Source organism: Cornus florida, unplaced genomic scaffold (assembly GCF_030987335.1).
Source record: "Cornus florida cultivar Cherokee Brave unplaced genomic scaffold, ASM3098733v1 CherokeeBrave_3.0.0_Hap2_Chr08, whole genome shotgun sequence".
NCBI lineage: Eukaryota > Viridiplantae > Streptophyta > Magnoliopsida > Cornales > Cornaceae > Cornus > Cornus florida.
The window spans coordinates 45,578,495-45,599,521 of record NW_026775578.1 but is presented as its reverse complement, the minus strand read 5'-3'; the positions used below and the strand labels follow the sequence as shown (position 1 = coordinate 45,599,521).

The 21,027-nt window shown below is 35.2% G+C and overlaps 1 protein-coding gene across 2 annotated transcripts; it reads right to left on the bottom strand.

Moving 5' to 3' along the window:
- Positions 1–3,565: 3,565 nt before the first annotated feature.
- LOC132271560 (CDPK-related kinase 3-like) lies at positions 3,566–19,366 on the bottom strand. Of its 2 annotated transcripts, none has more exons than XM_059772986.1 (11): positions 18,615–19,366; positions 9,669–9,799; positions 9,213–9,254; positions 8,993–9,101; positions 8,770–8,848; positions 5,767–6,063; positions 5,503–5,612; positions 5,206–5,310; positions 4,936–4,998; positions 4,075–4,242; positions 3,566–3,922 (listed from the first exon to the last, which is right to left on the bottom strand). In XM_059772986.1, the coding sequence occupies exons 1-11, from the start codon at positions 19,137–19,139 to the stop codon at positions 3,785–3,787; spliced, it is 1,767 nt and encodes a 588-aa protein (XP_059628969.1). In that variant the 5' UTR covers positions 19,140–19,366; the 3' UTR covers positions 3,566–3,784. The 2 variants fall into 2 exon arrangements, with proteins under 2 accessions (XP_059628969.1, XP_059628970.1); XM_059772987.1 differs by having other exon boundaries at positions 18,608–18,690.
- Between the last annotated feature and the right edge of the window lie 1,661 nt (positions 19,367–21,027).

Sequence of the window (21,027 nt, the reverse complement as noted above, 5' to 3'; positions counted from 1 at the left end):
ATTTGGTAAATTATTTTATTAAATAATTTCCTATTTTATTTTTATACAGAACTTGTTTTAGTTGTTCTAATAGTTTTATAGAAACTCTTTTATTTTAATTCATTTTATTTATAGAAATTCTTTTATTTTAATTCATTTTATATAAATTAATAAATATTTTTTATATTAATTAATAAATAATGAAATACTGAAACTCTTGTTTTAGTTGTTTTAATAATAATTTGAAATATCTTGATTGAATTTCAATTAAACAATTACCTGTTTAATTTCATTGTTAACTTATTTTTATTATTTGTTAAATTATTTTTTTTGTTTTATCTTGAAATTATTTGAAACTTTTTGATTGAATTTCAATTAAACAATTATCTATTTAATTTTGATTCATAATTTATTTAATGATTTGAAATTAACATCTGGATTGAATTTTAATTAAACAATTACCTATTTAATTTTAATTATTTGAAACATCTTGATTTAATATCAATTAAACAATTACCTATTTGATTTTAATTAGTAATTTATTTTATTATTTGGTAAATTATTTTATTAAATTGAATTTCAATTAAATAATTACCGATTTAATTTTAATAGGTAATTTATTTTATTATTTGTTAAATTATTTTATTAAATAATTACCTATTTTATTTTTATACGTATCTTGTTTAAGTTGTTCTAATAGTTTTATAAAAACTCTTTTATTTTCATTCATTTAATTTATAGAAATTCTTTTATTTTAATTAATTTTTTATAAATTAAAAAATATTTTTTATATTAATAAATAAATACTGAAATACTAAAATAACGAAACTTTTTACACTTTTAATAATAGTACATATATAGATTTAAACACATAAATTATTTTGTTTACTTTTTTTCCTTTTATTTATGGAAGCTCGCTTTAAGTGGAGCAGAGAGAGAGAGCACTTGCGAAGGCTTGGAGAGCTTGGATTGATCAGAAAAAGTAGAAGAAATGGCCGTTGGAAAGCTTTTATAAAACTGTTCTAACCGCATGTGATCGATCACGCCTTCGGTTTGATCGATCCAAGGAAGGGTGTGATCGATCATGCTGATGCTTGGATCGATCATGCTGAAAAGTTGAAACGACGATCTATTTTTGAATTTTTGGAAAATTGAAAAGTTTTTTTTATAAATAAAATAAAATAAATTATATTAAATTGAAGCTGATCCGTATACACGTGTTTATATTATAATTATTTTCTTTCTATTTTTTTTATGAATTCTTTTCTTTCTATTTTAATATATATATATATATATATATATATATATATATATATATATATATAAAGGAAAGCTGATGTTTTCATATATAGATACTCAATCTCTCTCTCTATATATACCCAAAAAAAAAAAAAAAAAGGGTTGTTGAAAATTAGAATATAACAATTATACCATGCCTAATAAAAACCCACGTCCAAATATTTAGATAAGTCAATTTTGAGTTGAAAATTAAATATCTACATGACACCTGCGTGAAATTTGAAAAGAGTGAGGTTTTACACTATTTTGCGTAAATAAGTATAAAGGGTTGTAAAGAGAATTCTACACGTAGAAATTGATATATTGATAAAGAATGGAAGAAAGTAGAGCATTCCGTAAACTTTTATAAATTTATAGATATTTAAATAAATGTTTCTAGAGGATGTCCCTTAACCATTGATTACGATGCATGTATCTCTCATAAGAGTTGAGTTTGGTAGATATTAGTCATTGATGGTAATACATCTACCTTTGATGTCCTATAAATATGTAGGTTGTTATGAGTAGAAATTTAAGTTAGACGAGAAGTTAAGAGTAAGGATGTAATAATGTAATAGAATATTATGGTCTTACAAGTTCACAAATTGCAATTTTTTAAAAAAATATGTAATTAATAAAATGTAATGATAATTAATGATATGTGGGTCACGTAAACTACATATATATCAATTTTGGAGTTCTAAATAATAAAGTGATCTAGTTTAAAAGTTTATTAAAAATTATTTTTCAAATCCAAAATACATCCAAAACTCTTATTCCAACCTACTAAATAATTCTTCTTAAACTAAATAATTCATGTCCTGTAAATATGTAGGTTGTTGTGAGTAGAAATTTAAGTTAGACGAGAAGTTAAGAATAAGGATGTAATAATGTAATAGAATATTATGGTCTTACAAGTTCACAAATTGCAATTTTTTTTAAAAATATGTAATTAATAAAATGTAATGATAATTAATGATATGTGAGTCACGTAAACTACATATATATATATCAATTTAGGAGTTCTAAATAATAAAGTGATCTACTTTAAAAGTTTATTAAAAATTATTGTTCAAATCCAAAATACATCCAAAACTCTTATTCCAACCTACTAAATTATTCTTCTTAAACTAAATAATTCCTTCATTCACGAAATTCTATGAAAATAATGAACCCATTTTAGAATATAATATTGTTATGTTTGGCAATACTGAATGCTTTAAATTTGAGATTAGAACAAATTAAGTGCTTTTAAACATGACATATACCTACTTTTACACTCCATGTTGTAATTTTTTTTTTCTCAATTCTTGATAACATTAAGGGTCGATACTTGATTCATTACTTCTATTTCTACATGCCAAGCTCATTCATGCATTATTTTATTTTCGTTCATATGCTACTTTTATAACTTCGACTAAATATATTATGACTGTAGGGGAAAGTACTTATTAAACATTTTCTCGTTAACAAGTTTCAATGAATGACATTATTCTTGTATTTTTATTGTTGTTGATTTACTTAGACATTAGCGAAGACCCACTAATGTACTGACTAATTCCTTCCCTCAAGACACGAAATTAACCAACCCCACCCTAGAACTGTTGTAATATTAAATATAAATCCATTATAATTATATTGTGGTTCGTTTTATCGAAATAATTTCTGATTAGTTTCTTGGCCAAACAAAGCTGCTCCGACAGAATTTACACCAGAAGACTAGAAAAGCAAATGGAGTTTTAGGGTGCTTTCGATATTTTTGGAATTTCTTGAATGAAGAAACTATTTGATTTAAGAAAAATTATTTGATATATTAGAGGAAGAGAGATTTGGAGGGCATTTTGGACCTGAACAATAATTCTCAATTTATATATAATTATTTTATTTTATTCTACCAAAGTAGGACATTTTTGACCTGAACAATGATTCTCAATTTATATATAATTAGTTTATTTAATTCTACCAAAGTAAAAAAATAAACTTCTAAAATATATTACTTGGTTATTTAGTGTTCCTTGATGTAAATGTAGTTTTTCCTTGTAAATTTACAATCCATAATTTAAGTTAATTTTATTTATTTATTATTAAATAATAATACACCAGCAAATGCTAAATCACTAAAAACATAGACATCTATGTATGCACAAAATGTTTTATTATTATTATTTTCTTTATAGCACGTGTATCAACCCACAACACTGAATCTCTGCCAACGTCACTATGCCCACGTAGATATAAAGTGGCTCAACAGATGAATGTTGTGTAGGAAATATTGTAACATTTATTATATAAGGCACAATAGCATACATTATTCCAAGTGTATTAGACTGCAGAAAATTGTACAGTAACAATGCCTCGAGAATTTCAACATCTGGTTTATACTTATACACATCACTTTTTACAAATAAATTCCGCTAAACAGATCTTGAAGACACTCTGACGATAAACTTTTTTCAAAGAATTAGAAAGAGGAGAGAAAAGGGAGAAATCGAAGTAAAATTTCTTTTTGAGAATTTCGTGTTCATGTTTACTGATGTCTTGTATTAGAACTACGAATAGTCACACCATGCAAAAACTTGGTATAGCCAAGGAAACTGAGTTTTCCATCAGAGTTTCGGATCCAATCCTTGATTAAAGAGTGACTTGTTGCCCCCAGATTCAATTCCTGCACAAATTTATTTAGGACACTCGGTAAAATAGAGGGAAACATAGGATTCATGTGGCCGACCCCAAGTAGTTGAGAACATGGCTTTATTGTTGTTGTAGTATGAAAGAAGTGAAAGTAACTCCGAATAGTAATAAGAAAGAGAGATGTACCAGTGCCAATTCCTCAACTGAAATGGCTCGGTTTCCTTCTGTTTCAAAGTATTCGAAAGCTTTAGTTGAAATATTCTCCCATTCTTCAAGAGCCTCGAGCTGATAAACGCTGATTGCAGCAGCACAAAACTCTTCGAACTCCATTCTTTTATGAGAGAGCGGTTCCATCTCCAATTAAAAATCATAATTATCAGCTTTAAGCAGCAAATAATAAAATGAAAGAATGCCCTCATGCAAAAGCCACAATAACACACAAAAAGTGCAGGTAACCAAAATAATAAAAGGATGAAAAACAGATACAAAAGGCAATAAAAAGTTTGATTCTCTAAAAGTTCTTTCTTTTTTTGTTAACTAAAACTGTTGTAAACTAACCTACCAAAAAGGTTCTAAAGTAACCTAACCTAAGAAGAGGGGAAAGAAAAACATTTGATGCTCTGTCCAATATATTTTAGAACTAGGGTTGCATGTGATTAATAGAGTAAAAGAAGACAAATAAAAATATAAATATAAAAAATAAAAACTGACCGTATATCGTACGAACATCAGAGAAAGGACATTTATTTATCAAAAATTTTTTGTACTGGAATACTGCTTTCGAGGATATGGATAGGTAGGCTAGTAGCTAATCGGCTATGAATGTCTAATGCATCTCATATCAAGCAAACTCTTAAATATTATGTCAATAATTCTGAAAATCATAGGGCAAAATGGTTGTTACTTAATAGAACCTTATATTCCAACTCACTCATCTCATATCATGCAAAAACTTAAATGATGAGAAATAGTATTTTTGCTGCATTATCCATGTTAATTCATGTCAAATGTATAATAGAAAAGTTGAGATACAACTAGATGTCTCACCACATTCAAAATATCAGGAACTCTAGACTCCCTCATGGCATCAGTTCCATTTTTCATGAGAACCTGTATAAAATTTCACAGTAAATTGAGTGGTCATGACAAAACAATAACAATTAAAAATAAATAAATAAATAAATAAAACAAAAACAGATACTTTAATTAAATACACATATCACATTGTGTAACAAGCTTTTAGAAAATATTTAACTTAAAGAATTACCTAAATGGAGACAAAATAGAAAAATGATATAAAAGAAAGGACCAACTTACCTTTCTAAAATTGTCAAGGGAGACACACCCGTCTTTTGGTTCCAAGAGCCTAAACTGAGCCCTGAGATAAATGAGTTCATCCACCGTTAAAGCTTTTGAGAGAGCCTGCAATGTATAGAAAACAAGCAAAGATGTTATGAATGAAATCAGCCTTCATCACGGATGAATTATCAATGGGAAGGTGAGCAGCAGATGTGTAAATTGTCATTCAGTGCTGCACACCTGCCTGTGTACAAATCACAGGCAGCCCTTTTTACCAGATATGTGAATCAATGATAAAGTGATAGGTAAATATACCTTCAGTGCTGCATGCTTTAAAGGTGTGGCACGAATATATGATTTGACTAATTTGTAGATCAGGATATCTAAAGGCACAACACGGTTTTCGTGTCGCAACCATGGATGACCTGCAAATATAGAGGCATTTATTACTTTCAGGGAAGAAGAGATATTCAAATACCACTCTAAAAGAAAACTAGATGAAGAACACAACACACAGAATCTACCTATTGCATGCACAAACCACTCAAGAAATACACAGAATATACATTAACAACTTACTTAGTGCTTGGGCAGCAGTCATTCTTTTTCTATGGTCCTTGCTCAGAAGCCTTCTCACAAAATCTTTGGCTTCTGCTGATATTCCAGGCCAAGGTGCATCATCAAAGTTAGGATCTGCCCTTAACACAGATCGAAAAATTCCAGATTCTGTTCGTGCCCAGAAAGGTCTGCTTCCACATAACAATATATATGTTATCACTCCAATACTCCAAATATCTGCCTCTAAACTGTATGATCTATGAAGTACTTCAGGTGCAACATAGTATGCACTGCCAACGATGTCGTTGAGACGCAGATCTGCGCGTGTACAGAAATTGAATGTTTTGTGTTCCAGTTCACATAGAAGTAACACAAGCACAGATAAGAACAAAGTGATAGGAAATGAGAATATATAGCAAGTCAAAACTTATTCCACTAATCAAGATAAAAAATAAAGAGTGTTCCATTTTTTTTTTTTGGGTTGGGGAAATGAAGACTTGCTAAATGATTTCTTTTTTTTTTTGTCTTAAGACCAAGTTTTAAATGATGGGCAGTTTTAAGCAGTCGTGAATGTACAGAAACTCCTCAGCCTCGACAGTCTAGTCAAAGAAAAAGTAACATGTGATCACATAATAGAGAATTTTCATCCATGGAAGAGTTTCCATTCTCACCACTAGAATATGAGTGGATCACACTAGCTTAGGATGGGGCCACCGAGCAAGCTTTTCTCTTTTGGCTATTCCGGATTTGTTTCATCAAGCAAATTTTGCAAGGGCCCAAAATATTGTTAAATTCCTAATCTAGATAGTAGAATCCTACAAGCCTGATCCTGTAACAGATGATTGGATTTCCATATCAACGTCAGAAGAACCACTAGATTCTGATGGAATTGACACAAGCAATTCCAAAAAGGCATGGTTGAACAAACATAAACACACACCGAACAGACAATCAACCTTCGGTTACAAACATAAACACACACCGAATGATACGTTTATCCATATCCCGTAACTACCCAACACAAGAACCTTTGGTTACAAACAAATTTGACAAAATTGAAGAAATTTCTCAACTATAAACTTCATTTCTTTTGTAAATTATTAGATGAAATTTACTGCTGAGGGCAAAAGCTTGAACAGGAGTTTGGGTCTGAGGATAGACATTTGGTGCAAATAAAGCCAAAAGTTGCAATGGCCATTTTTAATCAGTCAAAACTTTGGCAGCCACTTTTAAAACTTAAAAGGACAGAGCTGCAATTATGATTTCAACAACTACCTTACAAGTAAATATGTTCTAGATTTACAACGATATACTCTTTTCTATCTACCATCTACTATAGAGCATCTATCACTTTCCTTTGTAAGTTATGGTCATAATTTATCGTCATTGTTAACCAAGCTTAGTTTTTAAAGCAATTTTATTTCTCCAGTTTCTTTCACTTGAATTTATGAATGTTCTCATTACTTTTCTCCATTTTTTTATTTTTATCTCAATTTTTTAGTTTATCTAAAATGCTTATGAGTTATGACTGCAATTTTGTGAATATAATTGGTTTAATAATTAATTTCTATAAGTAGAATCATGTAACTCTCAGTTTCATCTTGAAGGTCCTTTATTTCCTATTCAGACTAGCAATATCAATAACTTTGATATAAGACAATGATTAGACCGGCTATGCTATATGGTGCGGAATGTTGGGCACTAAAAAAATAGCACTAACAACAAATCCATGTGGTGGAAATGCGGATGTTAGGAATAACTAGGAAAGATAGGATTAATAATCAAAGGATTAGGGAGAGTCTAGGTGTGGTGCCTATTAGCGAGAAAATAGGAGACAGTAGACTTAGGTGGTATGGGTATATTCAATGCCAACATATAGATGCACCAATGAGTAAAGGAAGATTGATTTGAATAGAGGATAGAAGACAAAGAGGTCAACCAAAACTAACATGGAATGAAGTGATAAGAAATGATTTAAAAAAAATTTAAATTTAGAGAAGATATGGCATATAATAGAAAAGAGTGGAGAAAGAGAATCCATGTGGCCAACCCCGTTTTTACGGGATAAAGGCAAGGATGATGATGATGATCAACAGCTTTAATGGTAGATGAGAGAGCCAACTCCTCATTAAGGTGAAATATTGACAATTAGTACTCGTATAAAATGATGGAACCAAAAGAAAAAAAAATTTTGAACGGAAAATTTATCTTTTAATTAATAAATGGGGTGCCAGTTTCATGTTTAAGCCCTTGGGCAAAACTGTTAGTACAAAGATTTCATGTAATTAGATTGGAAAGTTAGTTGCCATAAATAATAGAACAAATTGAATCCTATTATAGCAAGTACCTAGAATTGAAAAACAAATTCTTCAATATTTACATCACAATCTTTCTGTCAATTTATCAATTTTTGTTTTTTATGTTTCTTAACCAATCTGTAAAATCCTTACCATACTTTTAAGTAGTAAGGTAGGAGTATTTATATCTTTCAAATGCCCCTAGGAAACAATCTTGAAAACCGTGGTCCTTTTCATCCATTCACGGAAGATGAGCATTCCAGAGTGACACAAAGGTATGTTTCACATACCATATGTAACATTTAGAGAGTTATGCTAGAATCGTTATTCAATCCTTCATAGAGGAGTTGAATGTTTGGGAAGAATACGACCAATAATTTACAAGATTACTACTTCAAATATAAGAAGAATGAAGGTTCAGAAATCAAACATGGAATGAAGGGTTTGCCAGAAAGCAGAGGACACGAGGATAAAAAACTATTAGTTGGTCAACTGGGTTTATTATGCCATAGTATTTCTTGTTGCTAGCTTTCGATCAGCTATTAGCTTGAGTAGTGTCTCCTGCTGCCACAAACAAAGAATGTAGGGTCTAGGTCCCATTTCGGACATAGGTGTGCATACATTATCCAAAAAAAATGTTTCTTGTTACTAAATACTTGTTGAGCAACCACATCATCACCAAACAAAAAGGAAGCAGAAAGATCGTCCAAAGGTGTGTAACCGTTACCTGGTCTGATATAATCAGAGAGACCAAAGTCTATAAGCTTCATAGGAGCATTCTCATCCCTTGTGGTAAAAAGAAAATTCTGTCAAGCAGTCAAGTTATCAAATTAGATGGTTAACATTGGTCAGAGAAATAGACACAATAGAGGAAATATTTCATTTAAAAACAATTCCAGACAACAGAATCATGAATATAATGACGAAAGAATCCTGTTTAAAATAAACACCTCTGGTTTTAGATCACGGTGCACGACACCTTGGAGATGACAAAAAGCAACAACACTTAATATCTGAACAACAATAGTTTTAGCATCCTCCTCTGTATATCTTCCACCTCTGCAACAAAAGAGTAGTAAGGTGTACCTTAAAGCATAATCCATTAAATTTGACAGTAAAAAGCTAGAAATTACCGAAGTGGTAAAATACAAAAATACAAGTTATAATTACCTTGATAAAATTCTGTCTAGTAGTTCTCCACCTTCACACAATCTGTCAAGAAAACAAAAAATGCTTAGAACAAACTTTAAAGTGTTATGACTATTTAGAAAGTTCGCATAGACAAACCCATTCAGGGGAAGAAAGGCATAATTGAAAATGTTCTAACTAAAAGCATACACTGAAAGAAACAGATATAAAACATTCAAAATAAAGAGAGAGCCATCAAAATAATTTCAGAAGCGGATAATTGGGATATAAGTCATTATGATTAGGACCAAGAGTAATATTGAATTCTGATAATATTTTATCAACTCGATCAGCTAAATACTATATAAAATTATAAATACACACACGCGCACACACAATATAGAATAGAAGACAATTATCCTCCGGAAGTCTTTATAAAGGTCAGGCATTATTCTAGATGGTGCATTGAAAATAAGATTACAACAGGCAAGCACATACTCCATTACTATGTAGACGTTATGGGCATCTTCAAATGCATCATAAAATTTGACCAGATTCTTATGTCCAGTTAAGGATTTTAATATCTTCACCTCCCTACGAACATCTTCAATTGATATTGCCGTTGTCATCTGCCAAATAACACATTTAGTTAGTTATGTATGTTTAAAATTTGAAATTAGAGCCCATCACATTGGTAAAATAATAATTGTTTCTATGAAGCAGTGAAAGTAACAACCGCTGCCCACACAAACAACATGGAAGTAAATATTGCTAAAAAAGGTAAAATGATAAAATAAAAATAAAAAAAGGAAAAAAAATGCATAAAATTACTTAGATTAAAATCTTCAAATTGTAACTCCAGCTGCATTATCCTACCATATAGAATCAAGGGTAAAGTACACTAACACCCCCTGAGGTTTGCCAAAAGGACACCCAGATGAAACTTATTCAATTTTTGGACAATGACACCCCCTTGTTAAATTTGACAGCCAAACATAGCCTAAAAACGTGTGAAAGGTCTAATTTGCCCTACATCATTTGATTAATTTTAATAACAAAATATCAAAAACAGTTAAATGACCGAATTGACCTTCTCCTTTCTCTCTCTATACACCGATATAGACACATATACCCATCTGTGCAAATATATATATATATATATTACTCCTTCCTGTAATTACCCCTCCTCTCTCTCTCCATACTCCGGCAGTGAAATTGTCCGGTGAAGGATGAGTACGGTGGTGGCGAGACAACATCTGCATTCTCTTGCCGCGCCAACACCAGCCGCCCCTTCACCATTCCAATACTTTATATACAGATATATGTATATACAAACACAAGGAGGCAGCGAAAGCTACGGCGGGATGAATCGCACCGGTGAATCAAATCTGACGATGAACAAGAGGCCTTCGATTTGGTTTGGTCGAGTTCGTCTTCCGTTTCGGCGATAGCTGTTCCGACGTCGCCCTCATTAACTATGATGGCGGCTACTTGGCCGCAGAAGGTCTCAACGTTCTTGTCGGACTTGACAACCGCCACGATCTCGCCGGTATAATAGGCAATGAAGAAGAGAGATGAAGGCACCAAGCGATTCCACCGTCGGCCAATCGGAGCTCAAAGCAGTGGATCTGTTGGTGTTGTGTTTGAGGTCATCGTCGGCAATGTAAACTATTGGTGTTGGAAAGAGGAACTTTTGGACGTTGTATACTTTGTGCAACAAAAGCGAATATCAGTGAAACAATCATCCATCATCTAGATGGCATGGAACAAATTGCTCTCCCAATCCTATAAAATTATGTGGATCAATGAATCCAATTAAAAATTTACTACTTCAATCTTGTAAATGATATGTCACAATAACGAGAACAGCTATTCAGTCCTTCGTCATATCTCACCAGCTCGTTGTTGGTTAGGTCACTTTTATTTAAGCTTGGAGGTTAAATTTGGTTCATTTGATTGGTGAAAAAAAGCACACACAGAGTTAGGCACAAACTCATGAGCAGCACCATTTATTTAACAGCTGACTGGAGAAAAAAAAACAAAGAAAAAAAAAAGAAAGTTCGAAACCATATCCAACATTAGATCCCATTTTTGTCCGATCTCTCTAAAACTTTACTGTTTACTGTGCACAATAGAACCGAAAAGGTCTTCTCAAATCTTTTTCCATGCAATTTCAATCTTGGCAATTTGATACATATGACTACAAACCGTGCTAAATTTAATCATCAATACTTAAAACAACTGTGATCACTGAAATAAAAAAACAAACAGCAAGGTCCAGGTAAAGAGAAAACCCTGTATCAAGCTTGAATTTGTGATTCACTGATGCTGCTACTATGAATTACACATCACCTGTAGAAGTTCATTATATAATCTTTATTCCAAAATTCTTCTGAAAATAACCAATATCAATTTCCAGAACTGGCAGTATCTCATACAGAGTATTCAGTTTACATTGCGGAAAGAATGGGTTTGCAGAGGAGGTTAGATAAGTAATTTCAATATTGAAATTGGTCAATATAAAAGTCAAAGGGCAAAAATGTCAATTCATTATCATTGGGCTGTCTTTGGTATAAATATCAAACTTGAGGGGGTGTCATTGTCCAAAAATGGGATAAGTTTCATATGTGTGTCCTTTTAGCAAACCTCAAGGGGTGTTAGTGTACTTTACCCTAGAATCAATATTAATACAATAATTCTGTTCTACGTGAAAATAATAGTCACCTACCTCTATATTTTGTGAACCAGCCTCCAACAGTAAACTCAAGAGGATGAGATTGCGAAACAACTCCTTATCCCAAGAAAAAGAGAGAGAGACTGCGAAACAACTCGTATGAAAAGCTCTCCACGCGCATTACATTCCAAGATATACATGCATTTTCACTCCTAACTAATTTTATTGCAGATAAGGCATACTCTGATTGATTACTATTTGATTCTAGCTTCTAAAGCTCGCATTCCACATAATAAATTTAATTATGACATCAGTTCAACACGACCTATCTTAGTCTCCTAATTAGCCTTGAAAATAACTGAAGTATCCATGATCGTCCTTATCAAAAGGTTGAGAATGCAACTATGATGTCACAACTGTGTTCACTAGTTCCTGAACCCAAGTTAAAAATTTACTTGGTAAAACAAAAAATTGCACAATTAAGGAGATAGAAAAAGCAATAGATAGCAATAGATAAAAATTTCTGGGCCAATGTTAGGCAATAGTTTTGGGCCTTTGTCTAATGTTGTGGATGAAAACGTTGTTTATCCGTCTGGCGTGATTTCTGAAGACTCCAGAGGAGGATGTCGATCTAAAGGGTGTGTTCAGGGTCACCGTCTAAAGAAGAAGGTGTCCCTTCCTTCTTTTCGTAGAAGATGGTCAAGGAAGGAGAAGCAAAAGTGGGTTCCGAGTTCACAGGATGACTCTGTTCCGGGTAAGTCAGTCTCTTCACTTGGGCTCCCTCCTCTTCACCCTTCTTGTCCCTCTTCCTCTCATCCCTGTGGAGTTTCACGACGGTGTTTGGGGTTGCAAAAGGGAGTGGAGGAGTCGGTTTGCTTGTCCCCAATTTTTGAGGGAGAGCCGAAGGTTGATTGTCAAGATGAAGACAGTGTGTTCGGGGTTGGCTCCTCTCGGCTTTGTGATTTTTGTAGCGAGGGAGTCACGGTTTGCGTGGGAAGGGATGTGAAAATTAAGCTTGATGATGTGTCAGCCAATGGTTTTTTTGAAGGAATTGCGTGATCATCTGGCCTTGAAGGGCGTGCAGTGCAGTTCAAGGATTTCTGGGAATGATGAGGAGGCTGTGAAGCCATTGAATTGCTGTTCCCCTTCTTCTTCCAATGGGTGGGAGGGAGATGCTGGTTCCTCTTTCGAAGGGGATTTGGGCTTGGTTCAGTGGGAAAAGGGTGAGTTTGATTTTGGCTTGTTTGAACCTTTGGTTGTTATGGAGCTGGAGGGGGAGTGTTTGGAGGCATTTGCTACTGGTTTAGGTAAGGAGAGGTTGGAAGAGGAATGGTTGAGAGAGAAGGGTGGTGAGTTGGGTTCTCTTTTGGGAGTGTCTTTCGAAGGTAGGATGGATGAGGCGATGAGGCTGTTTAATGAAGTTCTTGATGCTCAGCTTATGGATAGGGTGACGAGTAGGGTTAGGTTTCAGGCTGAGGTGGGGGAGAGGGAGGTGAAGAGTCCCAGTGATGTCGTTACTTATGAAAGGAGGAACAGGGGATCCAGGGAGAGGGTTGGTGGAAGGAGGAGTGGGAGTGCTTTTTCATCTGTTTCCTTATGAAGCTACGAATTTTATCATGGAATGTCCGGGGTCTTAATGACTCGAAAAGAAAAAAAGTTGTGAAGTCAGTTCTACGGAAAGAGGGTGGTCATGTTGTGTGTTTGCAAGAAGATTGCTTCAATGACGGACTTGATTGTGCGAAGCTTGGGGGGGGGGGAGAGATTTGTGGAGTGGATTGCTCTGGATGCAAGTGGCTCTGCGGGTGGAGTTCTTATCATGTAGGATAACCGTTGGGTTTCTCTGGTGGATTCTCAGGTGGGGATTTTCTCTGCTTCCTGTGTGTTCTCTTTGTTGGAGGATGATTTTCGTTAGGTGTTTTCTCTGGTGTTTATGGCCCTACAGAAGACAGTGTGCGTCATCTGTTTTGGGAGGAGTTGGGAGAGGTTCGTAGGCATTGGGAGATGCCTTGGCTGTGTGTTCTCTTTGTTGGAGGATGATTTTCGTTGGGTGTTTTCTCTGGTGTTTATGGCCCTACAGAAGACAGTGTGCGTCATCTGTTTTGGGAGGAGTTGGGAGAGGTTCGTAGGCATTGGGAGATGCCTTGGTGTGTCGGAGGGGACTTCAATGTTGTTCGTTCTCCTTTCGAGAGGTCGACGGGGGGAAGATGGACGTTTGACATGGAGTCTTTTTCGGAGTTCATTGATGTGTCAATGTTGATTGATTTGCCTTTGTTGGGTGGTCCTTTTACTTGGTCTAGTGGTCGTTCTCCTCCTACTTTCTCTCGTCTTGACAGGTTCCTTGTGTCGAGTGATTGGGAGGAGAAGTTCTCGGATGTTGTTCGGGCTACTTTGGCTTGCCCTTTATCTGATCATGTTCCGTTGATGTTGGATTGTGGTGGTTTGCGTAGTAGAAGATCCCCTTTCAGATTTGAGAATATGTGGCTTCGAGCTGAGGGATTTCTGGAACGTGTTCGATCGTGGTGGGAGGGGTATAGTGTGAGTAGCTGTCCTAGTCATTCTCTTGCATGTAAGCTGCGTTTGTTGAAGAACAATCTTAAAGTTTGGAATAAAGAGGTGTTCGGTAATCTTGTTTGGCGGAAGAATAAGGTTTTTTCAGAGATTGCTAATCTTAATCGGATGGAGGGTCAGGGCTTTTTGTCGGTTTCCTTGAGACTTAGGAGGGTGCAGTGTCAGGCGGAGTTTACTAAGATTGTTGTCATGGAAGAGATTTCGTAGAGGCAAAAGTCTAGAGCATTGTGGCTCAAGGAAAGGGATAATAACACAAAAAAATTTCATAGACTTGCCAATTCTCATAGGAGGGGCAATCACATTGGGAGAATCCGTGTGGATGGGGAGGTGTTTTGTAAGGAGGAGGAGATTTATAAAGGTTTTGTAGATTCCTACTCGATGCTGTTCACAGAATCTGCTGGTTGGAGACCTTTGCTCGAAGGGCTTCAGTTTGATTCATTATCGGGTGAAGAGAGCACTTTTTTGGAGGAGCCGTTTTCTGAAGAGGAAGTCCTTTCCGCTTTGAAGAGTTGTAACGGGGATAAAGCCCTAGGTCCAGATGGTTTTTCCATGAGATTTCTCTTGAAGTGCTGGGAGGTGGTTCATGAGGAGGTGATTGGTACTTTTCATGCTTTCCATGCTCAGGGATCTTTTAAGAAGAGTTTGAATGTCACGTTTATTGCTCTCATTCCGAAAAAGGGAGGGGCGTTGAATGTTTGGGATTTTCGCCCTATAAGCTTGGTGGGGTGTATTTACAAGTTGATTGCTAAAGTTCTGGCCTCTAGGTTGAGGAAGGTTTTGGATGGTGTCATTTCAGACTCTTAGAATGCTTTTGTGGGAGGTTGACAGATCTTGGATTCAGTTCTTATTGCTAGTGAATGTGTTAACTCCAGATTGAGTAGTGGGAGTCCAGGTGTTTTGTGCAAGCTGGACATCGAGAAGGTGTACGATCATATGAGTTGGAGTTTCCTCCTCTACTTGAAGGAGAGGATGGGTTTTGGGGAGCGTTGGAGGAAATGGATCCTGTTTTGTATTTCCTATGCTCGTTTTTCAGTTCTTGTGAATGGAGCTCCGACCGGTTTTTTCTCTTGTTCTAGGGGGTTGAGACAAGGGGATCCTATTTCTCCGTTCTTGTTCCTTTTTGTGATGGAGGCCCTTAGCAGATTGATTAAGAGGGCGGTTGATTTGGGTTTTCTAAGAGGCTTTAGGGTGGGCAGGGATGCTGCCAGCCAGTTGGAGATATCACACTTGATGTTTGCTGATGATACTTTAGTGCTCTGTGATGCTGATGCGGCTCAGTTGAGATATCTGAGATGTGTTTTGGTCTGGTTCCAAGTTGTCTCTGGGTTAAAGGTGAATGTTGGTAAGAGTGTTCTTGTGCCGGTTGGGGAGATCCCTGAGATTGAGAGGTTTGCATAAAGTCTTGGTTGTAGCACTGGCGCTTTCCCTATTTCTTACTTACGGTTGCCCCTGGGTGCTCGTTTGAGAAGTGTGGGGATTTGGGATCCAGTTGTGGATAGATTCGAACGAAGCCTGGCGGGTTGGAAGAAACAGTAGCTCTCTAAGGAGAGTCAGGTCACTCTGATTAAGAGTACACTTTCTTGCCTCCCCACTTATTTCATTTCTCTCTTTCAGATTCCTTCATCTGTAGCGGAGAAGATTGAGAGGTTGCAGCTCAATTTTCTCTTTTTTTTTTTGGGGGGAGGGGGAGTTTAAGTTTCACTTGGTTCGTTGGAGGCAAATGTGTTGTCCAATTCGGAAGGGTGGTTTAGGGATTAGGAGGTTGTTGCCTTTCAATAAGGCTCTCCTTGAGAAATGGCTGTGGAGGTTTGGGATGGAGAGGTGTTGGCTCTGGAGGAGGGTTATAGCGAAAAAATTTGGGGAGAGTAGTGGAGGGTGGAGTTCTCTTGCAGTGCGTGGTCCTAGGGATGTGGGGGTTTGGACTGTCATTCAGAAGGGGTGGGATGATTTCTGCAAACATGTTCGTTTTCGCATTAAGGATGGTAGGAGGATCAGATTTTGGGAGGATCTTTGGTGTGGGGAGCTTCCTCTTGCTCTCGCTTTCCCATGTCATTACAAGATTGCTTCTCATAAGCAGACCATGGTGGTTGACCGTTATCATCTTGATAACGAGAGATTGACTTGGGATGTTCAGTTTAGGAGGCACTTCCAGGATTGGGAGATTGAGGAGGTCACCCGGTTTTTGGAGTTGTTGTACCGTCAAACGATTACAATTAGGGAACCTGATTGTTGGCTTTGGATTCCTAACCCTAGGGGTCGGTTTGAGGTGAGATCCTTTTTCAGATGTCTTACGGTTGGCATTGGAGGTTTTTTCCCTTGGAAGTCTATTTGGCGATCCAAGGCTCCACTGAAGGTGGCCTTCTTTGCTTGGACTTCTGTCTTGGGTAGGATTTTAACTCAGGATAATTTGAGGAGGAGGAATTAGGTGGTGATTAATAGATGTTATATGTGTTTGCGAGATGAGGAGACCGTTGATCACCTTCTTCTTCATTGCAGCATGGCTAAGGATTGTTGGGATTTGATGATTGGGCTGTTTGGGATCCCTTGGGTCATGCCTGGATCCTCTAGAGGGTTGATTGAGGCTTGGAGAGGTTTTTCAATGGGGGCTCTCATCCGAGACACTTGGAGGGCTACGCCTCTATGCATTTGGTGGTGCATTTGGCTTGAGAGAAATAGGAGATATTTCGATGGAAAGGAAAAGCCTATCTCTGCTTAAGTTCTCTATTATTTCCACTCTTTTTTGTTGGGTTTCAAGGAGAGATTTTCGTTCTGTAGAAGAGTTGGTGGTTTTTTTGGCCTCTTTGAAGGCTTAAGGCGCTTTTGGCCTTTTTTTGTATTTGGGTTTCGCTCCCCCTCTGAGCGGTTTCTTTTATAAAATTTTGCTTATCAAAAAAAAAAAAAAAAAAGGCAATAGATAGCAAGGTTCATGTGAAACAGGCTAAAAATCATATCTGATCGTTGCAAAAGAAGTATTGCAAAAGTCATAACACTAATTGTCATTCACAATTCATTCAATCAGATATAATATATCTTGAGAAAATGATTAAAGTGAGTATGACCTGAATTAAGTAGATCAGAGGACACACGGATAACTTAAAACTAATATTCAACCAAGCACTGCATTTGCAGTCAGAAACAGAATATCTGAGATTTGGCGATGGAATAAGTCAATACAAATCAGCAGAAGATCTTAAACACATTATCTAGCAGTAAGAAAGGAAATTAACAATTATTCTTCAATCAATTTATCATACTCACGTGTATCGAATAGGCATGCATTTTTTGAACTCTAATTCATCTTCGTCAACGTGTAGTTCATCTTCTCCTATATCTTAGTAAAAAAACTACCTCATGCTGTCCATTCGTTCATTAATCTTTTTGTTCTTAAGGCTTCTCAAAATTAATGTGCACCTATGCATTTCCAAAGAATTGGACCTACTAATCTAATTATTTGCAGGCATCATGTAACACTGTCCATGCCTTGCAAATGGATTTTAACCACTTTTATACAGCTTAAGCTGTACTTTTAATTTTTGTAATGATATAATAATTGAGAGCAGACATTCAATTTTTTGTTTGGTGTGAATTGCAGACTCAGGTCTAAAGAGCCGCCTTAACTCCACTTGATACAAAGATGTAACATTGACACAAAACAGAAATAAATATATAAATAATTACACTAATTGTCCATAGAGAGCTTCACCAGTGACATTGCTATGAGGTGGAAGATCAGTCACTATCAACCAAACACTGGATCAAATCCAGTTTAAACCACAATCACTGCCCCCTCAAATTGTCATTCACCCATAAAAGATAAACATATCAAAAATCCCATCATCATCCAAATTATAAGAAATGAGTAAAAAAATTCAGACCATAATAGTATTTAAAAATTCCCAAATGAGGGAAAAAAAACTCTCTCACACACACAACTTTGAAAATCAAAATGGCCACAAGAAATCATCAAATTGAACTGAAATTCCAATATGGCACCTTTTGCACTTAACATCAATTTAAAAAAAGACTAGCATCGAAGACTAAAGATCAACTTAACTAATATTGTTTTTTTGAAAGTGATCAATAATTGAAGTAATATATACCACCGTAAACCAGCTGATTTGCACACAAGTGGTCTCAAAAACTAAAATGGATCACATATAGAATAGTGAAAAACAATACAAGTACAAACACATACCACACACCTTAGCTTTGGAAATGATTTTCACTGCCACAGGTTGATTCTTGAGCTCTCCTTTCTTACCCTTAGCCCAACACGTATGACCAAAATGCCCTCGACCCACCTCCTTCCCCAATTCATACTTCGCCGTAAAGTTCTTCGGGTACCCAAAACTCTTGTCCAGTGGCCTCTCACCTTCGTCTTCCAGTATCGGCCCCTCTATCGGCTTCGGCGGCCCCTGCCGCCTCATAACCGCCGACATGATCGGCTTTGCCGGAGACGGCGGAGGGAACGGCCACTTGAATTTTCTCCTTGGAGTCCTCGCCGGGGAAGGCGACGGCGCCACTCCGGCGGGATAAGGACTCTGCCATGGGCTGGCGGCGTAGTGCGCCGGCGTGTTATTGGACTGGACCTCGACGGCGCCATCACTGGGCGGAGGTCCCGCCGGAACCGGTGATTTTGGTCGCCGGAATTTTCCGGCGGCGGCGGCGGCAGTATTGTCGTCTTTGTCGACTGAGACGGAAACGCTCTTGCTGCAACAATGCCCCATCGACGGTCACAACTCTCCGATCAAGATCGGTCAAAGTCCGCACATCAAACGGTAGCTGGCTTACAAGAATAATTCTTAGATTAACGCCGACCAGACAACGTTATATAGATACAATTCATAAAAAATATATATATATATATATATATATATATATATAATATATTTATGTGTATGTTCGTGTATATTTATATACAGCTAAATGTAATGAATGAGTGAAAGAAGAGAACTAGTGTGATGAAAGAGACGGGGGAGGGGATAAAAGCAAGAATGTCATAAATACCAGAACAACAAAGGTGGTGTCATAGTTTTTATTTTACTTTATTATTATTATTTTTTTAAAGACAAATTAAGTGCATCAGTAAAAATTATTTCGGTAATCAAAAAAATATATTGAGACAAGAAGACTGTATTGGTCGAATAGTAAATTATTAAAAACTATAAATGGCCTGATGCCACCATCATTGACAAAATAAATAATAAATAAATAAATAAATAAAATAAAAATAAAAAATCATTTTTAATGAATCTCAAAAAGCAGGAAAAAAATTAAAAACTTAAAAGAATATCTAAAAAATTATGCGCGAGTTGAAATTTAATCAAAAGTAATGTTGAGTTATATATTTTTTAATATCTAATTATTTACTTTTATAATTTGATATAAATCTTGACCGGACTAATCAACACGTCAATGACCAAAAATTATTTAATAAATTTTTTGAGATTTTTTCGAAAACAACTTTATAATTGAGGTTAGTTACCGTCATATAGTTGAGAAGTTGTTGTAAGGTTTAATTTTCAACCCTTCGATTGAAACGCACTTTGGGTCATGTGGGTCCATGTGGAATGGATTGAGAGAGAGCACGATTATAGCAGAAAATTCGAGGAAATTACCAATTAATTCTGAAATAAAATTTTTAATATTAATTGATGGATTTGAAAATTTCAAAATACTATAACGACAAATTGGCCATTGTGAACCTTATTGTATGATCGTGACTTTGTAACGTTCCTTTGAAAGAATCGCTGTTATTTTTCCTTTTTCTCTTTATTTATTTATTTTTTTTTTTGTTCTTTCTCTTTTGCTTTTTTCAAACAAACGACGCGGTTTGTGATTTCTCCTATAATCAGAGTTTAGCTTTTTGTACTAAGCTTCTATTTTTTAGTCATTAAATAATTAATCAATAAATAAATATTTAAGGAATCAGTTATAAATATATTTATTTTGTTTTAAAGAGCGAAACTTTAATAAATGTGACCCTATTAGTTGTTTTTTTTTGTTTTTTTTTTTTCCTTCATGAACCTACTAGTTTAGTTGTGAAACATATTCATAAATATGAATTAATAGAGAAAATTGTTCATAAACAAACTCATTAATAAGACCCGTGAACACGAAGAAAATCGGTTCATGAGCTGATTAAGTTAAATTTTTGTTAACATGACTCGTTTGATTAAGATTTATTTAAATTTATAATCAAATTGTATTGGGCTGTATAAAATTAAAGTCTTGAAATTAAAGAAAAACAACTAAAAAAATTGCGTGTAGTGAATTTTATCTCAAACAAGTAGCCCTAATATTTAGGGTCGGTTTGGTACGCGTTTTGTTTTAATTTAAAACAAAACATAAAATATTACTATAGCCCTATCTAAATAATAGTTTAAAAATGTAGTTTAGAAGTTTTTATTTTTGTTAAAAAAATTTATTGTTCATTGCTATAGTATCAAATGATACAGTGCAGAAATATACGAAAATACCAAATTAATGTTTTGATTTTTAGTTACTATTCACAATCATTTTAACACTGCAAAACAAAATAATTTTTACCTTGCAATTTTTTCACTATTCACTGTTGTGTAATTGACAAAAATAAAATTACCAAAAATAAATTGC